At 52.1% G+C, this 20,429-nt stretch overlaps 1 protein-coding gene across 5 annotated transcripts in view; it reads right to left on the reverse strand.

The window, feature by feature from the left end:
* The window catches only part of MGLL (monoglyceride lipase), a 114,545-nt gene that overhangs the window by 62,974 nt on the left and 31,142 nt on the right, over positions 1–20,429 (reverse strand). For all 5 annotated transcript variants that reach the window (XM_077857592.1, XM_077857590.1, XM_077857593.1 and 2 more), the window contains one exon: positions 11,195–11,301. In XM_077857592.1, coding sequence (XP_077713718.1) covers positions 11,195–11,301 — 107 coding nt within the window. The remainder of the gene's footprint in view (positions 1–11,194; positions 11,302–20,429) is intronic.

Below are 20,429 nucleotides of genomic sequence, written 5' to 3' on the forward strand. Positions count from 1 at the left end.
AAGGACTCCATGTCCCCGCTACTGATTGGGGACCTGTGTGTGTTTCACCTGACTTGAATATCTTTAGGCCAATCCTCAGTATTTGCAGATGGGATTATTTTTATAATCCAAGGTAATTGTTACTTGAGTCCGGGGGCAGACTGTTTAAATTTAGAAGGTGTCTGGCGCCTGGCAGAAGGGAGCTGGCCTCGTGGTGCATGCTGCAGGGCACGTGCAATGCACCCTCGGTGCTCTGCTGGGCCTGCCTGCACGGGGACACAGCCGGGGAACAGGTGCACCAGGGACGAATAGGCTCTAGAAGGCATGCCATCTCCAAAGCTGGCTTTTGAGGCACCAGTGGAGGCATCCGGCCTGACTAAGGGCATCAGGTCTCCTGACAGTGTGGAGCTACCCTGGACACTAGAAATGCCTGGCCAGCATCCCGTTGTCGTGGGCTCTCCAAGCTCAAGGCCAGCTCTGACTCAGCTGGAATGGGAACCTCTGGGATGCACCCAAGGCCTCCAGGCACACTCAGGAGTGTGCCCTCTGCTGTGGCCAAAACTGCCTGGGGTGTGGCTCCTGCCTCGATCCAGGTGGGGACCCCTGCTGTCCAAGCATGGGGCACACCTCGACATGTCCTGCTGCTGACCAGGTGCAGACCCTGGGGAGTGTCCATCTCTTCCTCTGCTCTGAGCTCTGCCAGCATGACCTTGCCTTCCACGGAGTCTCTTTGAATTTCATTCCTTCCCCCCTTCCACACCCATGTCCATCCCCTTGTCCCCCATCCAGTAATCTCCCAGAGATGGAACCCTCCTGGACGGGGGGAGAACAGGGGAGAACGTGGTCTTCTGGGAACTGCTAAAGCTCCTTTATTTCACAAAACCATTACACCTCCCCCCAGCAAGTGGCCAGAATCTCAGCTGTGCTAGGGAAACAGGAAGAAAACAAAGACAAAGTTCCACTGCTGGAGGAACTAGGAGTCTAGCAGGGGAGGCAAATGTATCAACAAATCACTAAAAATACCCAGTGGGAGAAGAGCTATCCTCAAGCAAGTGAAAGATGGCACAGGAGCATGGAGGGCACAGAGGGGAAGGAAGGCTGCAGGGAGACCTGAGCTGGGGACACAAGCCAGACTGGCTGGGGACGGGCAGGTGGGTGGTGGCCATGGAAGGCAGCCAGGTCCCTGGGGAGGCTGCAGCACGGCGGAGCACAGCCGTTGGCCAGTGTCTGCACAGAGTTGGTTTTTTTTTTTTTTTTAAGATTTTATTTATTTATTCATAGAGATGCAGAGAGAGACAGAGAGAGAGAGGCAGAGACACAGGTAGAGGGAGAAGCAGGCACCATGCAGGGAGCCTGACGTGGGACTCGATCCCAGGTCTCTAGGATTATGCCCTGGGCTGCAGGCGGCGCTAAACCGCTGCACCACCAGGGCACAAAGTTGTACGTTAGGAGGCAGCTGATGCTTCCGGGCCCTTGAAATACTCGTGGCCACTGTGGGCAACACTGAGCTGCTTGACGATGGTGATAAAAGCCCAGGAGCTGATCTACTGCACAGCTGCCAACCCCTGCCCCGGTCCTGGCCCTTAGTGAGGCTCTCAGCGGCAGCCCACTGCCCCTCCTCCTATGTGGCTGGACTGTCATCCCCCAAATGCTGCCCACACCCAGTCAGCTGGCTCCCTGGCTTTGGCCACCTGACTCAACCGTGACTTCTCTCACCTATGAACACCCTGGACAATGGAAGGAATCCAGTGTGTCCTTCCTACCACGTGCCTGGTGCTCTGCTTCCCCAAAGCTCAATATTACCATCTTTAAGGAGGGACAACAGGGCCATGCCTCATGGTGCCAGCCCATGATGGGGAGGCTTGCTCCGGGGTCCTGCCCCTGCCTCTGTCCCTGTCCCTGGGGTGCCTGTTCTCCCACCCCCATCCTGCCAGGGGCCTCCCAAGGCAGTACAAGCCTCAGCCCTCATGGGGCCTCCTTCGCAAGGACTGTGCTCCCTCCTGCAGTCTTCCTCCCTCCTGGCTATCTGGAATGCCACCTGCCTCTCTTGGAGTCGGCAGTGTCCGTGGCCCCACCCTGATGAGCTGTGCCCCAGCAAGGGTAGGGTCTGAGCGTCGGGTGTCCCATCCCCCACCAGGGCCTTCTGGGTAGTGCCCATGCCTGTGTGCTGAGGTGACCAAGCACCATCCATCCTGGGTGTACCTGGGCTAGCTGTCCTCCCTTCCCTATCCTCATGTGGGAACCCCGCTCTGACCTGATGAGGGAGGAACTCGGGGGGAACGTGTGCACACAGCAGACAATTGGGCGCTGTGAAGCCTGAGGACGAAGAGCAGGTCTGGCACATTTGTGGGAGAGGGGCTCCGGGACTGTGGGCCTCTGTTACCTGTGGACCTTTCCTCTGCTTCCTGGGCTGGAGAAGGGGCCTCCGGATGCTATCAGTCTGCCATGCACAGTAAGTGAGACGAAATGCCCAGGACGGTCTCTGCCCACAGTTAGTGTCCAAATGGTAACTCCTGGTCCTGCGTTGGGCGGCGGGTGGTGCTTGGGTGCTCACACGCTGTCCTCACCTGTGATAATGGCACCTACTTCCAGGCTGTCACGAGGGTCCAACAGGCAGTGTTTCAAAAGCCTTTTGTGTGGACAGTCAGGGGTACAGTAACTATTAATAGATATTAATTGAATGCAAATATCATCGCATCCTGGAATGACTCTCCTAAATACCCCCTGAGACAAGTAAAGTGACATCCATTTTTCAGATCTGGAAGCCACACTCAGTCATGTGACACTGCAACCAGTGTCAAACTCAGGTTTTTCTATGACTAGTAAGTAGTCCCTCCCCCATAGCCAGTGTCTACGGAGTACTGAAAGTGAGCCCACCACTCTGCATGGACCATCTAGCTCACTCAATCCCCCCACTCCCGATGCTGGGGTAAGCAGAGACTTTGATTCATTTCTGCTGGAGATGAGAAAATGGAGATTCAGAGAGATTAACTAACTTGCCCAGGGCCACACAGCAAGCAAGTGGTTGAACTAACCGGGGTCTTGCAGACACCAAGGTCTACATTTTTGTTCTATTTCCAAATATAACCTATGTATACACCCTAATTACGTACATCTTTCCTCAGTTCCTGAACCACAACAAAGAGCTTCGATGGTGCTGAGAATTTCCTTCCCTAGAATTATTCAGTCTTTTTTTTTAAACCCAGCATCACATATAAGTAATTTGACTTTTTTTTTCCTCCTCCAAGTGACTCATTTGAACACTTCAGACACTGTGTCTTCCAGAAGACACAGAATGATGTCTGTTTTCTCCTTACCAGAAAACCTTAAATATTTCCATCTTTGTGGGCATGTGAATAATTTTGAATGAATGAATACGCCCTTGGGTAAATTCCTTTTGAAATATAATCAGGTGGCAAAGTATCAGGCAAACTCCAGCACCGAAAGGAGAAAGGTGGCACCGACTTTCTGGATGCATCTATTTGGCTTTCCAAGGCCCTAACACAAACTCCTGATTCAGGATTTCAGACTACCAACCGGCTTGTAGGCCTCAAAAGGGCAACGCCTTTTGTTGCTTCCACAAAGTGGAGTAAACAACATGCCTGATTCAGACGCAAATAAGTCAGTGCTCCTGGCGAATCCCCCCCACCCCGCCCCCCCCAGCAATCACTTCCTGCTTTCTTAGGGAATGAATTCAAGGGTAGGTAAAAGACCAGAGGCGAGGACACCTGATGCCATCAAAAGGAAGCCACTGATGCTGATGCCAATGAAGGGATGGGGAGCTGGAGGTTAGACCTGTCAGCATGGGCTGAATCGCGTTTGGATTAACACACCTGGCAAGTGTGAGCAACTTGCTTCGGAAAAGATAGAAACTGTCCATTTAACCGTGAGGAACTGCAAAAGGAAGACAGTACGCAGTGCCAACGAGAAAAGGGGTCTGTGGGTGGGGAGGGTGGCGCGGCACCTGCTCTGTGCCCAGCAGGTACGACATTCATGTAATCCTCGCCAGCTAGACACTGTGGCTCCGTCACGGGTCGGGCAGGGGGAAGCTGGTGCTCACTGAGGTTTAGTGACTTGTCCGAGGTCACTGTGTCTCGGACAATGAAGATTCCCCCGATGATCACTCCCCAAGGCAGGCTCAACCCCTCCCTTCCTCTATCCGTAGGCACGTTTCCACCACGGCCCCAGAACAAGCTCCTCTGCCCACTGTTCTTTTAAGACATGCCTGTCTCCTTCACTGTCCTGGGGTTCTTGGAGGCAGTCGCTAGCTCTCTGCCCTCCATATTCCCGAACCCCCTGCAGACCCAGCAATAGGTTCTCATACCACATCTGGTTTTTGAGATACTGAATCTGTTTATTGAAAATATTACATTTCCAGGGCACCTGGGTGGCTCAGTTGGCTAACGTCTGCCTTCAGCTCAGGTCATGATCCTGGGGTCCTGGGATCGAGTCCCACATTGGGCTCCCTTGCTCAGTGGGGAGTCTGCTTCTCTCTCTCCCTCTGCCCCTCACCTTGCTTGTGCACTCTCTCTCTCTTATAAATAAATAAAATCTTTTTTTAAAAAAAAGAAAATATTACATTTCCAATTTTAACTACATCTACACTGTAGCTTAAAGGAGATTCTACATAAGAAATACCTGTGGTGAACCTGGCTCCTTTCTCCTTGCAATCTGCTCCCTTGAATCAAGATCTGGGGGGTGGGGTTCAGCCATCTGGATTTCCACAAGCCTTCTGGGGACCCTGCTGTCCACTGGAGTTGAGAACCCTCTCACTCTATCCCACAACCACAATATAACTATATTAGTACTATTACATCATTTTATAGATGAGCAAACAGAGGCCATGGAAGTTTGTTCTGTTCAAGAAAGAGGCAAGTGACCAAATAAACTCAGATATTTCTATCCGAGATGGAAGGTTTGGGTGTGCTTACCTGTGAACTAAGGAGGAAGGGACCCAAAAAGCTCTCGGGACACAGCAGGTGCATAGCCCACCCTCCTATACCTGCTACCCCTGTCCCTGGAGCTGGCTCCCCAAACTCCTGAAGCATCAAAGGGCAGCTCACTCCATTATTCTCACTTTCACATTTACTAAAGGCATTAAAAGCTGACACATTTTTCAAACATTTCAGACAAAAATACATTACTGTAACGGATGGTGACAATCTTTTCGATAGGTCCAGCAAGGGACTTGAGTCAAAACTATCCTTGTATGGAAAACACGCATATCATCTTCCCCCCACCCCTGAATTTCCTAAATACCCTTCATGGGCCTGGATGGAACCCCCTCACGAGCAGAACAGAGCACAACTGCCACCCACAAACATTCCCTCAGAACTTCCTCTTCTCTCACGCCCCAGCTGAGTTAGAAAAAATAAAACAAACAAACTCCTTTTAACACTTTCCCTTAAATATTTGCAGATAATTAATTCACTGTTAATCAGTTGAGAATGGTTCTTTTATACTTTGTAAATAGAAAGAGAGCAGCTCTGGCCTCAGCAAATGTATTTCTCGGTGTGCCAGGTCCAGAGTCAGGAGGCTGCTCCCTGGGGAGGGTCCCCTTGTAGCAGCCCTGTCACCTGGAGCCCACCAAGATGCCCACATGCCAGGCAGGATCCTGTGTCCATCTCCGAGTCCTTCCACCTGCAGGGTGCTTCCCACCCCAGGGCCTTGACCCTCTCTTCTGGTCACACCAGCCGCTCAGCTTGCGTGGAAGGCTGAGGGGTTTCCAGTGAGTCACCGTGAGCAGCTGGTGACCGAGGGACGACGTAAGCATCAGCCCTGGTTTTCTCTGCACTATATTTAGAATGGCACAGAAAATTCCATCCTCTGGTGTTTCCACCTGTTCAGACATCCCAGAAGCTCCTCTGCTCCTGCCTCTCTCTCGCTGAACCCTGCCGTGGGTCCCATCTCCTGACAGCTCCTGAAGTCCCCTGGTGGCCTTCCCTGCTTCCATTCCCTCGTGAGCTCCAAGTACCCAAAGGGACTCACAACAGAACCCCGAGCTCTCCCGCCCCCTGGTAGCTGCCACTACGCTTCAGAGTCCGTGAATCCTTGGGCCTGGATGTCCACCTGCACATGACACAAGCACACCATATCGTGCATCCACTTTTTGTCCCTATGGTCTCCTTGCCCGGAACTGTGGTTCTAACACCTGGGGTGATTTTCAAAAGTCTCGATGCCCCAGATATACCGAAGACCTAAGAAATCCAAGTCCCTCTGGAGAGGGGGCCCAGGCATCAGTATTTTTCAGGATTCTCCAGGGATTTCTTTTTTTTTTTTTTTTTTAAGGTTTTATTTATTTATTTATTTATTTATTTATTTATTTATTTATTTATTTATGAGAGAGAGAGAGAGAGAGAGAGAGAGAGGCAGGAGGCAGAGACACAGGCAGAGGGAGAAGCAGGCTCCATGCAGGGAGCTCAATGTGGGACTCGATCCTGGGACTCCAGGATCACGCCTTGGACCGAAGGCGGCGCTAAACTGCTGAGCCACCCGGGCCACCCCTCTCCAGCGATTTCAATGGGCAGCAGAGGTCAGAGCCACTGCTTTCAATGATGGGTGCCTCTCTCCACACCCTTTCTTCTCCTGGGATGCTCTGACTCATCCAGCAAGATCCAGCCACCCTGCCAGTGCTCCAGGCGTGGGGATGCCTGTGTACCTCTGAGGGACCATGCTCTCCTCGCACACCCGAGATACAGGCCACCTCTATTCCAGCCTCCAACCATGTTTCAGGCTTCACTGGACAAGTTGCCCCAATCTTGGCCACCAGACTCAGAGTTCTCATGGCCACTCTGTTGGGCCCCCTCCATGAGGATGAGACCCACCAGTGCCCTGATGCTATGGATACTTCTATGTGTATGTTCTATTGCAGATGTTTAAGACATTTCTGGTCTTGTGGATTTTGAATCATATACTCCTTCCTCCTTGGGATGCCTGGGTGGCTCGGTGGTTGAGCATCTGCCCTTCAGCTCAGAGCATGATCCCGGGGTCCTGGGATCACGTCTCACATCGGGCCCCCTGCAGGGAGCCTGCTTCTCCCTCTGCCTGGGTCTCTAACTCTCTCTCTGGGGCTCTCATGAACAAATAAATAAAAATCTTTAAAATAAATAAATAAACTCCTTCCTCTATTCGGCCAACACTGGTGATACCTCCCCTCTGCTTGGTGCTGGGCTCCACACAGCAGATGAGAAGGTTGTGGAGGACAGGAGGGCTGACACAGGATGACAGGTAAGACAGTCTCCTCCAAAGGAAGGAGTTACTGCTTAGGATACTAACTACTATAATGACGTTCAGCACTTAATAGGGGTCCTTTAATTTTTCTGGGGCAGACAGGTCATTGCACCATTAGCATGTCAGTTCTCATGTCCAGGAATCTGTCCTTAAATGGCACTTAATGCAGGGCTAACCCACAATTAGGAATGTTAACCACTACTTATTGATGATGCTAATAATGACCTTTGCATCAAAACCTTATGAAAGAATAGAAGGATGGATAAGACAGACAGGAGATGCTGTTAAATCCAGAAAACACATGAAGTAGAAATGGTTGGGAAATGCCCCTTGCAGTGACAAACCTGGGAGCGTGGCATGGCAGGGGATAGGTGGCTACTGGCAGCATCCTTTCTCCACTTCCTTCTTACTAACAGAACCCTGTTTTGTTTGTAGCAGCGAATGCACATGGAACAAACGTGATTTCCCCGCCTCCCTTGCAGCTAGGTGTAACCATGTGACGCTGTGCCGGCCAATGAGATGTAGCTGGAATATGCCGGTGAGCTTCCCTGGTATAAGCCCAGCCCCCTCCTCCATGTGGTGTCTCACATCTCCTTCCTGCTGAGAACAGGAGGCTGGAGCTGGCACCCATGGGCAGGAAAGCCACAGACTAAGAACAGCTGAGCTAAAGTGCACATGGAGCTTGGGGCTCTGGTGGTGGCGGCAGCACTGTTCTCATACCTGCCTCAGACTTTGTATGGTATGGGAGAAAAAGAAACCTTTTTTGTGTGTGTGAAGTTACTGTGGTCAGGCCTCTGTTGCATGCAAACTGTGTCTGACTCATATGAGGGCTTTGGTGCGATGAGAATGGGCTCCCTTGGCTATAGAGCCTCAGAATCCTCGCCCCTAAATCGGGGTAATAACATTAATCATATAGAATGTACAAAAAGTGCCTAGAGCAGAGCTTGATGTGCAGCTGGCACTCAACCAATGGCAGGAATCATAATTCTCATTTCTGGCGAGCTGTTAATGCCTGTGTGGTCATCTCGTAAAACCCTAAAGAAGCAAAGTTAAACGAGATCCTAATTGAGCACGGCTCTGTGCTTGCCAGTCCACCGGGCATGCTGGGAAACACAGCCAGACTGCTGCAAGCACTGTGTGTCAAGATTTCTGCCTAAACGATGAGATATTATAATGTAGTTGGGCAACGAGATTCAACCTGAAGTCAAGTTAGCAGCAGATTTATAGAAACCTTTATTTCTATAAATTATGTTGCAAAACCCAGCAGCGGCAGTTCTGTTTACTTTGTAAAGCATTTGCACATCTACTGCTTCATTCTATCCTCACGCCAGCCTCTCTGGGCCACACGGAGGACCAGGCTCGGGGCAGCAACAGTGGCCTCAGAACCCAGCAGCCCCGGCCCCCGGCCTTGGCTTCGCTGGTTCAGCTCAGAGCCTTGGAGTCTGCTGTGTGGGTGCGCGGCCCACGAGGCAGTCTGAACAGTGGCTGAGGGGTGGTCTGGGAGATGGCAGAGGGAGACGTTACCATACTCTGCTGGGCCCTCTCCTTGCATTATGCCATCACAATCCTGGCTGTCCTCCCCATCTGGCAGATGAGAAAACAGAGGCTGGGAATGGTTCAATATGGTCTCGGAGATCTCAGGCTTCAGTTGCAGCCTCGTGGGCACTTGGACCAGGTGTGTTTGCACCTGCGCGCTCTTGCTGTCTGGGGTGAAGGTTCTAGCAGCACACCTCTGCTGATGCATGGGAGCGCAGGATGACAATGTGTCTGAATACACAGGGGGTTGGGGCCCCACTGGCCCTGGAGTGGCCACAGGCCCTAGAATAGTCTTCCTCAGCTCTGCATTTTTAATCCTTTGTGTACCTCCAACAGGCCCAGTAAATGCCCGACATTCTCCCCATTTCTGCTCTATTTAAATTGAAAATCTATGTAGGAAAGAATAAAGTCTGCCTGTCTCTGCATGTATTTGTGCCTGGTATGAATACCAAATCATCCATATCTTGTCATCAGGGAGGCCAGGTTTCAGAATCTGCAGTTCTTGGTTCGAATCCCTCCTTTTCCACATGTCTCAGCAAGAAGTCTCAGCAAGAATAGATCACTGACCACCAGGATCCACCTCTCCAGCCTGCACGAGACCCCACTATGACGGCCCACTCATGGGGCTTTCTCCCACTAAGTAAGCCACAGTCGCTTTCATCTATACATGACCAACAAAGTCACACACACATTCAACTGGATTCATTTCTTGAATAATGCCTCCCTCTAGCACTTGCCAGAGAGATTTCCAATGAGTCACAGGAAAAAACCAATAAATCAAGATACTTGGAACAGGTGAACATAAACAACCGGTTTTGAATGATCTTTAGAACATCACAGAAAGCTATGCCTCAATCCTACATGTTATTTTGGAAACATCAAAAGGTGGGCTGTTTCTTTTCTCCTTTTACTCAAAAAAAGGAAGCCTTTAAAAATTGTTTTTCAAAGTTCCACAGTCAGACAAAATAAATAGTGCACAATAGGTACTCATCCCCACAGGTGTGGCCAAGAGGGGCTGGTAGGAAGGTAACTGACGCCAAGATTCACAACAAACACTTGAGTTTCTGGATAAAGGTGTTTAGTGTTTGCAAAGTATGATAATTTTTTTCCTCCAGAATGTCCCTATGTTGTTCAGTTTGAAGATGGAGGGGATGACTGCAACAAATGTTAATGGAAACAAAGACAACAGGAAGAGAGGCATTCCCATCCTCGGCCTTTACACGCAGCACACATTGCCAAGGTTCATAATGACACAGCCCCCATAGTGAAAATCAGGATAGTCCTCAAATATCATGTCTCAAACAGCCTCACAAATATTACTGGGACCATTTGCAAAGCACTAAAGAACATTACAACCATAACAAGAAAGGATTTAATCAATATTCCCAGTTACAAAGACGTTTGCACATATCTGGCTTAAAAGGGGCTCTTGGTAATCCACATTTATACTTCTTTTTACACAAAATGCCCCAGCAAGCTTCTCATCCCCTGCTCATCGTCTGTCTGCACAGATATGCTTTCCCTCTCTCAAGGACTCCTTGGCCCCATCTCTGCTCCCCACCTCCCTCTTTTCAGCAATGCCACTTAATTATCTGTTTTTCAAATCCCATAAAATAGAAACCACCTTGCTGGATCTGAGCCAGGACGATAGATTTCTACACTGAAGCAGTGGAGAAATCACCATGTTCAGTCATGGGGGAACACCTTGTTTTTAAAGACTGTTAGGCAAGGAAGGATCTAAATTGGGAGCTTTCCAAACCATGAAGAATATCACAAAAATGAAGGGATGACATACTGACTTAGGCAATAAACACTGCATTTTGACGGTGATTGTGGATTTTGTTACAGGACAAAGAATCAAAGCATCGGCCTGGGGATGTGTGTGTGTGTGTGTGTGTGTGTATGTGTGCAAGAATGTGTATGCATGCATATGTGTGTGTGTGCGTGCACATGCATGTGTGTGTTTGGGGCTTTCTTGTGACCAACACGGCCTTTGAGATTAATGCTTTGTAAATGTCTTGCAGTGAAAGTGGGGTTGAATTGTATTTGCACTGCCTATACCACATCTATCTGAAGTCCCTTGGGAGAAAACCAGGGCCTGTTTTGTACAGAAAGCACTTTATAAATGCAAGAGAGGATTCCTTGGCCTGGGGCAAGTTCTTACATAAACAGATTCTGGCTTTGGTTTTTTTTTTCAGTTGAGATTTCTAATCAGTCTTCATTCAATCCCAGACTCAACAGAAACTGCTGGTCAGACACATTTTTTTGTTTACATGACTACAGTTTTGTTTTGTTTTTTTTAAACTCAGAGACATCCCATGGAGAATGTCTTTTCTCAGTGTCACCGCAGGAATCACAGGAGAATAACAGAGGCAGAGGGATGAGGGAGGTGAGGTGATGGGGGGGTGGGGTCCCCAGCAGCGGGCCCTGTCCCCTGGGGGGTACTCACCATGGTCGTGGGCAAACACCAGCAGCTCCAGCCCCACCAGCATCTGAGCCAGCTCATCATAGCGGCCGCAGTGCTCCCCAGCTCCATGGGACACAAAGATGAGGGCCCTGCAGGGGTGAGAGGGAACCAGGTTAGGAAGGCAACAGACCACTGAGCATGGCTTGAGCAATACAGAACTTTCAAGACACCAGCATCAAGTGGAAGACAGATTTACAGGCTAGATGCATTAGTGAGAGGCACTGCTGTTAAAATGCTAGCTCCAGGCCACACAGAACGGAGCCCAAATCCAGGCTGTCCTAGGAACTCCCCTGGGAACTCCCCATCCCACTTCACTCTTTCCCCTGTAGGATACTAACGAGAATAGTACCTCCCTCCGTGGAGATGAGGGGGCTCGTGAGGGTCCAGGAGCTACTTTCTGCCAACGCCGCTGGCCCAGTGCATGTGCCAGGTCCTCCCTAGCCAGCCACCCAGGTGAGCCAGCCCTCAGCCACCCAGGACACACCTTGGCCGTGGCCACAGTGATTGCCCCAGGGACAGGCAGGGGCCTCAAGTCGATCTGAGCAGACCCCAGGGCTCTGTCGGGCTGACTCATCCTTGAGGCCCACAGCCTGTGTGGCTCACACCTGGCAGGAGGCTGAAGATGCCTTCTCCTGGCTACCTGGGCCAATGCTCTGGGAAGGGATGGCAAGCCCTAAAGGTGGTGTGGGGGCCCTGGAGCCAGCCCGACCTGAAGCCAGAACTGTCCCCCCAACCTGCTGTGCTGGTGTCTGTCACTTGTGATCAGAAGAATCCTAAGTGACATCCAGCTCTTCCCATTGTGGATGGTTTTACCTCTATTCCCATCCTTCTATGGGCTGCTGGAATGCCCATCACGAGGGCGCCTTGTATTCTCTTCCCCCTTTCTCCAGCTGGCAAATCCCTCCCCTTCCTGAAGGTTCCCTCCTCTGAGGAAGATTTCACAGCCTCTAGCAGGCTCTTCTAAGCCTCCTCTCTCCTCAGGGCTTCTGTAATCCCTCTGTTGATGCAGGGGCGACAGCTGCCTTCTGCTTACCTCCACCACCACTTACAACCTTCTCCAGGACATGCAAACACTGCTTTTTCTTTAGTAGCTAGCACGGTTATGAGCTCACAGTGGACATTCTGAAGGAAGGAGGGTTGTAGGTTTTACAAGAAACAGCTATATTTTGCACCTTAAGTCTGTGTAGGAGAAGCCCTAGCGTCCAGAAGCAGAGCTCGGCTGGGCACTCAGTCACCCCGGAAGACCTCCAATGTGGCAGGGCTACTCTGTGGCCTGAACACTAGTGCCACCGTGCTATGGCTCGGCCCACCTGCACCAGCCAGAGCCAGCCTGCCCACAGGGGGGGCTAGTGAAAGGGCATTTAGATTCTCAAACAGATAGTTTTCAAGACTCATCTTCTTGGCATAAGACCCATGGGAGTACCTGATTCCCCTTTGGGCAGAGTGAATGCTGTGAGCAACACCCATCCAATTTCTGCCAATAATGAGGGGATGGGGGGGGCGGGAGGAGGAGAAGGAAGAAAGGGAGAGCCACCACTGCCAGTTCCTGAGCATTTACTATGCCTCAGTTCCTCTGTTAATCCACATATAAGATTTCTAACCTTTATCGTCATCTTATGCTTTGTTTTCTTTACAGCTGAAAATGAAAATCAGAGAAGTTCAGTTTACGGCCCAAGTCATCCAGCAAGGTGGTAAAATGTAGATCTGAGTGTGTTGCTGGTGGCTCTCGGGTCACCCACCGGTCACCAGTGGGGCTAGAATACAAGTCACCCTGTCCCTTGCCTGCCTGGACACTCCCTCTGGCCAGTTTACCTCCCTGTCCCCACCAGGCCTTCCAGCGTCACTCCAGCAGCACCTGCTTCTTCCTGCCCCAGGGCCTTTGACCCAGCCAACCCCCTCTCTCTGAATGCTCTGCTATAGCTGCTCCTCATGCCCCTGTCTTGGGACCCACATCACCACAAAGAGGCCTCTCCACCGATCACCTGGGGTGGCCCCCCTACTTGGGCCTTTTTGAGCCACACTGGCCCCGTCACTTACACAGGTCTGTAACTGCTCATCACCGGATGCCGTTGCTTTGCCATTCACTTGCCTGCTCGGGCCCTGGCTCTCTCCCCTCACTTCCAGGTTCAGCTCAAGAGGCCAGCAGCCTTGTCCGCTTGCTGCCAGCAGAGGCCCAGTGCTGTATCCCAGCCTGTGGCACTCAACAGGGACAAGCAGATGCATGTGAAGGGAACAAGCGCCTCATCCCAAAGCCTGCAACAACTCCTCTCTGCCAGGGTGTGTCGGGACAGGACGGCACAGGTTCGTCTCGCCACACTACCCATTTCTTCTCTGAGCAGTGCACAAAAAATCTGCATGAACTTCGCTGGCCTTTGGTATCTGTCCTCCCTACCCTCTTCCTAGAAACGTAGGACAAACGTTGCGCACCCTCTCCGCTGCTCCATGGAACACGCAGCCACCTGCTCCTGACCAATGCTCATCCGGGCAGACCCCACCTGCCCACCTGCCACTTCTGGGGTCAGCTGAGGATGATGCCGGAACCTCTAAATAGTCAGCTCCCATCTGCAAAAGGGGCAGGGCTTCGAGAACGGACGGCACAAGCACTTTAGCATCCTCTGGGGATGCGGCAGCTGCTGTATTAATTCAGCCCACAGTTAATGCAGGTGAACAAGTGCTCGAGCCGGTCACACTACAGGCAGCCTCTTGCTGCGGTCGGGCTCCTGCTTGGCAGAGGAGCCCTTCAGGGTTTCACTTAGCACCTGGAGGAGCGACGCAAGGCACTGCCATTATGCCTGAAATTGCTTGTTAATAGAATCTACCCCTGAGAGATCATGTGGAAAAATACTTGGCCTCTGACTCCATAGAAATTTCTTCCAATCCAGTGGTTCTCAACTTGGTCTGCAACTTGAAATCGCCTGGAGAGCTTTCACAGATGCTGAGGCTGGGTCCCACCCCCAGAAGAACCCCCGGGTTTAATTGGTGCAGGGTGGGGAAAGCTCTCCAGGGTTCTGGTGTGCAGCTGAGGTGGAGAAGCACCTGCTCCCATCACAGCGTGCGGCTCGGACGGCAGTCCTGCTCAGAGGTCGCGTGGAACTCGCCAGTGGCAAGAATGCCACCATTTAGGCCTGGAGACCTACAGCCACTTATCTCCCCAGGGACCATGCTGGGTAAACCACAGTTTCTATCTGTAGAGATGCAGACACTTCCAGAAATGAAGCAGGCTGGCAGGGACCCCTTCCCTGTCCCCTGGCAGGTTGCAGAAGCTTCTGGGCCCTTCTCTGTATGGGCTCAGCCCCCTCCCCAACCCCAGCCTCCCCCAAACCAACAGATGCATGCCCTGAAGCTGCCCCTGTGGTAAGTGGGGTTCTCTTAGTCTGTGCATTCAGCTCTGGCCTGGGCCCCGGTTCTGATACATCAGTGCCTCCCCCTCCCTGCATGTATCTGTTCCCTGGACTCGAGTCTTTGTTTTGTAGAATCTGTCTGGCAAAGTGAACATCAAATCACATTACTCCTCCGCCTTAATCCCTTCAGAGACTTCTCACCGCAAGAGAACAGAGCTATTGCCTCTGTGATGACATCCTCACCTCCCTCCTCTCCTCTGCCTGCGGCCTCCTTTCCGACATGTTGCACAACTGGGGCGAGGGAGAAGGGAGTCCCGATATGCAGTGTTGGCTAGTTTCCACAGTGTACGTGCTCTCTCCCGGCTGACGGCAGGTTAGTGTGCTGTCACTGGGCATGGGGTGGGAGGGTGCGGATGCCCAGCAAGCCCAGCAAGCCGATTCCCACCTGGGAGCCTCTGCCCCTGCCAAGGCGTCCAATGGGGATGCCCCCTCAGTCTGCACACAGTGACTTTGGCTTCATGTCATCGATCTCAGGCCTTCTGCAACCACTGCAGTAGAAAGAGGCCCGGGTCACCGTCCAAAACCACTTGTCCACTACCACACCTCTTTCTGCCTCTAACTAGGCTGCGTTCTATGAAGGCAACAAAGGTGTCATCTACAGTGCTCCCTACTATATCCTCAGCAGGTGAAAATGTTGGGGCATCACAGGAGCTTAGGAAGGACTAGTTGGCTGACTGGAGGAGCCCCAGGGCCTGGATCCCTCTGCCCCCCACCTCACAGCCCCCAGGTTTGGAGTTCACAGCCAGGGGCAGGCACGTCAGGAAGTCAGGCTGGCATGGGGTTTTCCATCGCTTCACTCCGCTCACCTGCCAGGACCCGCCTGCCCTGTCCCCGCACACCTGCTGTAGGTGCGGCACCATCTGTTGATCTGCTCCCCTGTCACCCCCATGTCCTACCCCTTCTGGTGTCAGGGGGGGGCATGCCAGCTGTGTGTATTTAGGCTCCGTCTCCCTAGGAGAAGGGGAACCCCCAGCCTGAGGCTGTCTGAGCTCCCTCCTCCACCGCTGGAGGCTGACCTCCACTTGGAACTTCCCCTTTGCGGTTGCACAAGATGTTGTGATTCTTGCTGTTTCTGCTCTGAAAACATTCGGCACCAAGGAATCGAGAGGTGCTTAAATAAACACCACAGTTGCTGGGTGGCTGGGACTAGAGCAAACTGAAGTCAGGATGACTGGGTTTGGTTCCTGACATCACCATGTGGGGCCCTGGGCAAGTCACCTGGTTGGTAGCTCTGAGCCTGCACTTACAGGAAGGCAGCAACCAGCAACCTTGACTGAGGTCGTCCAGAAATACTGACGCCAGGTTTATTGCGTGCTAGGCGCCAGGGCCCCAGACAGGGACAAACAGCATGGTCCCTGCCCTCGCACAGGTCACACTCCAGCGGGACGGACAGACACAGAGAATACACCTGTGGGCATGTATTGTGAGAGGCCCCGGGGACACAAAGAGAAGGGAGCACAGGGAGCCTTCTTTGGACAGGAGGGAGTGGCTAGTAAGAGTTCTAAGAAGTGAGGCAGCCAGAGCCTGTAGGGGAACTAAGGGGTTTCTCCTTACAGAGGATGGCTCTGCATAGGACAGTGATTGGATCTGACCTTCGGAAGCTTCCAGGGCTGCCATGGAGAATGGAAGGAGAGACAGAGGATGCTGTTTGTCAGGGCACCTGCAAGCTGGGCTCTCAGCGGGTGCCAGGCACAGAGGTTCTCTCCCTCCCCTCCTGCCCTGGCATCCCGCAGCCTCCGCAGAGAACAGCGGCAGAAAATTAGCAGGGACATTTACGCAGACAAGGCAATATCCACAGCAGCAGAAATCAGGTTGCAGAAGAGGCTGGCGAAGATCTTTTTCCTGGAACTTCTTTAATGGCTGCAGCCAGTTGGGAGACAGTCATTCTGGGAGGAGGCAATGACTGTCAGAGGGGGAGGCCCAGCCCCAGGAGCAGATGGCCTGCCTGGCATCCGGCCCTGGGAGGCGGGGCAGCTCCCAGCATAGCATATGCAGCCCTTGACATGAATATGCTGCAGAACTTCTCAGAATTTATAAACTGGGCCTGGTGTGGCCATGCCCCAGGTTTGACAAAGTGGAATTTCCCCCCACATTGAAAAACGATTTCTCCCTTTAATCCTTTGCTTAGTCATTATTTCAGTGATCAAACTTTCTAGGTCTTAGTTTGCTCATCTGTAAAATGGGGATAATCCTACCACCGCCAACCTCAGAGGGCATTGTGACATAAATGACCAAAGGTATATGGGATGCTCTGGGCCTTCCCAGCATATAGACAGCTCTCTGTAACTGCCTGCCTTGAAGATGTTTCCTCTGATGGCACAGTCTGCCTGTGGTCTAGAGCCCTGGCTTTACACTCCAGCCCTCCCATAAACTGGCTTCCAGATCTCTGTGGGCCTCAGTTTCTCTACCTGTGAAATGGGGTCATGGTACCTCCTCGCTGGGATTTTGAGATGAAATGAGAGGATGTATGTGAAGGCATGCAGCCCAAGGCTGAAAGCTCTGACTCTGCTGCCACACACTCTGCCTGCCTGTGCCCAGAAGGTGAGGCCCGATCATGGACCAACACCAGGCAGAGACCCAGGAAGGCTGGGCGGAAAACAAGCCTGCAGCCACCAACACCTTGAAAGGCAGGGGCGGGTGCTAGAATGAAAAGCACTCCCCTCTATCAAGGATGTCCCCCATTTGTCACGTACAGGACTGTGGACTTGGCTGGGACCTCTCCATGTGCACACATGTGGCAGGTATCACAACACCTCCCCCGAGACGCTGTTGGAAGGTTTAGATGAACCTACCTCAAGGACTTAGCATGGTCTGGCATCCAGTAGAAAACATTAGCCTCGTGCTTGCCCTGCCCTTTCCAAAGCCACAGAAAGCTTCATCAAAGGAGTTGCTGGATGCCCAACTGAAGCAATGCTCTGTTCATTTTATTAGGAAAAATTCAGGAAACCCAGGATTTGTGGGAGGAAACCCATATGTCGGATGATCACAGTGGATGTTCCTACCAGCAGGCAGCAGCTCAGGTGGCAAGGTGGGGGCATCTGACCCAGGGAGGGGAAGGACACTAGCCCCACGAGCCCTTAGAACGTCCTCAAACGAAGGGGGCAGGAGGGCATCCGCCTGCCCGTTCTGGGGGCAGTATGTGCTAGGAGTTCTCACTTACCCCCGAGCCATCCCACTCAGGCAGCTCACTCCATCATCCACATCCACCAAACTCCTTCCTGCCAAATTTTATAACTTTAAAAAAAAATCCGCCCGGCACGTTTTGTCATGGGGCCCATGAGTGGGACTGCCAGGCTCCGCTGGACCCGTTTCCCATCACTAAAGCAGAGGCATGATGGGCTCTGCTGGGAGCCAAATTTAACCATTTCCCCTCCTCTTCCAGAGCGCCAGGCAGACTTCGCTCCTCTCCGTCTCTGGCAGGGCTCCCACAGCCAAATAGTGTGTGGCGGGGACCGATATAGAGCAAAACCCACAGAGGGTTATACAACTGCATAGGGGGAGCTAGAAATAGACTCATTTGTGAAACAGATCGATAATGCTTATCTCCCGGGGTCTTTGTGAGGGTTGATTGAGAGAATTTATGGAAAATAACCCTGCGGCACGTTGGTGCCGAGTCAGGCATTACATAATAGCCAATGCTGACAGCTGAGATTTACTGGCTCCATGTCGGTCTAAGCATGTTACGTGCTAACTCGTTTCACCCTCACAACCCCCGTGAGGTGGTTCCGGCTCTTCAGACCCATTTTTCCAAGGAGAAGAGTGAGGCCCGGAGAGGCTGCACAGCTTGCCTGAGGCTTAGAACTCAGTAGAACCTGAACGCAGCCGGGCTGGCTCTCAGGGGTGCGTTGTGGCCCACGGCGTGATGGCGCGGCAGCAGGGAGCGGCCGAGTGATCATGTCACCGGGTGTGGTCACATGGTCCCCGAGCCCCTCGCCCTGACCAGCTTCTCGCTCTGGCCTCCTGCCCCAGCCCACCCCTTCTCCCACCCTGTACACCAACCAAAGAAGGGCATCTCGTTCTCCAGCTCACCACCTCTGCCCATGCCTGCGATTGGGCTCAGGTCTGTCTCCTGCCTTCTCCGAACTCTGAAGCCTTTCCTGGCATCTCCCAGCCCGTTAGCTGCTCCCTCCTGAAGCCCTAAGAACACTCTGTTCACATCTCTTTTATCCAGGACTCATCAACAGCTAGCGTGAGTAGATAGCCACGAGTTCTTTGAAGACAAGGGCCATGTTTTATTGATTTGTCCTGGTGTCTGGTCCCTAGCAGCTAGGATGGCCTCCATTCTAGAAATCACAAATGATGAAGGAAAGAATGAATGAATGAGGAAATGAAGTGGCTCAGAGGAGGCGGACACCAACCCACGTTGGGGGGGAGCATGCCTGGAGGCCCATGGGCCACTCCTGTATGCCCTACAACTATTTTGCAAGCCCCTGGTTCCTTCCAGGCATGACTTAAACATTCCTTACTGCTACACACCATTTCACACATTAGGGAGCAGGCACAGAGATGTTAACTCAGATGCCCATCTTTGAGGGAGGAAAATTCGATTGGAGGATCCTCTTTCATAACCAGTATGTTCGATGCCGATGTCTTGCAGGAGAGGGAAACTGGGTGCTCTTTGTGTTTCGGAGAGGCGATGGGCTATAGGCGGCTTCTCCTGGGAGAGGCCACCACAAAGGACACGAGTAACCCCAAACTGGCTAGAGAGTACCTATCAAGGATCTGCTTCTATTCCAGAACCCTGAAATAAATGTACTGAGTCATCTGTTCATTTATCAATGATTTGCGGGACCAGCTATGGGTCAACTCATCTAAGGATCCTATGAATAAGAGTTCCATTGCTCCAGGGGGGTCAGAGTGGAAACAACTCCTGGCACCTCCCCGTGTCCACAGCACAGCCTCCCTACTCCACCCCAGACAGAATGCCTGGCTCTCTACTTCGCTGCCCTTTCTCTGTCCTGGTCCCAGCTGCCTGCCCGTTTCCTGTGTGACTCCAACCTATAATCCTTCTCGCATGTGTGCTCCCCCATGCCCCACTGCCTCCCCAGGGCCCACTGTGGTTACGTATGTATATGTTTTACTGCTGATTATCCCACCCCCAGCCTCCTCCCAGGACCCGGACCAGGACCAGGGCATTTCAATAGCAGCATAGGCCAAACCCATCCTCTGTATTTTTTTGTTTTGTTTTGTTTTTTAAGATTTTATTTATTCATGAGAGACACAGAGAGAGGCAGAGACACAGGCAGAGGGAGAAGCAGGCTCCATGCAGGGAGCCCGACGTGGGACTCGATCCTGGGACTCCAGGATCATGCCCTGGGCCGAAGGCGGCGCTAAACCGCTGAGCCACCCGGGCTGCCCCATCCTCTGGTTTTTGAGAAAGTCACTCACTGCCTCAAGTGCCTTACTAGTGAAAGAATAACGAGAATCTCTTCCGTGCACAGGTGTTTTGAAGTTTAAATGACAATGTTCTCAAAATGTCTAGTGTTGCACCTGCCTGAATGCCAGCTCCCTTCTTTTGGCTTCCTCTTCTCCTTACGTGCATGCCAGGATTGTGTGAGTCAAGTCATTTGAGAACATGCAAAGGAGGCTGGCACTTTGCAAGAATGCTCCAGACAACTGCTGAGTTACGTGCCAGGTCACCCACTGGTTTTCTGATCAGTGTATTTGGGTTTTTATACCTCTGACTCACATCAGGCAGGCACACCTGTGTCAGAAATGAACTGGGCTTCATCTGCCCGGGGGCGGGGAGGTCGTACTTGAAACATTTTTATTTGGAACAAGGATGATGACTGTCAGCCTACCTAAGGCTGAAGGAA

The sequence above is a fragment of the Canis aureus genome, chromosome 19 (genome assembly GCF_053574225.1).
Source record: "Canis aureus isolate CA01 chromosome 19, VMU_Caureus_v.1.0, whole genome shotgun sequence".
NCBI lineage: Eukaryota > Metazoa > Chordata > Mammalia > Carnivora > Canidae > Canis > Canis aureus.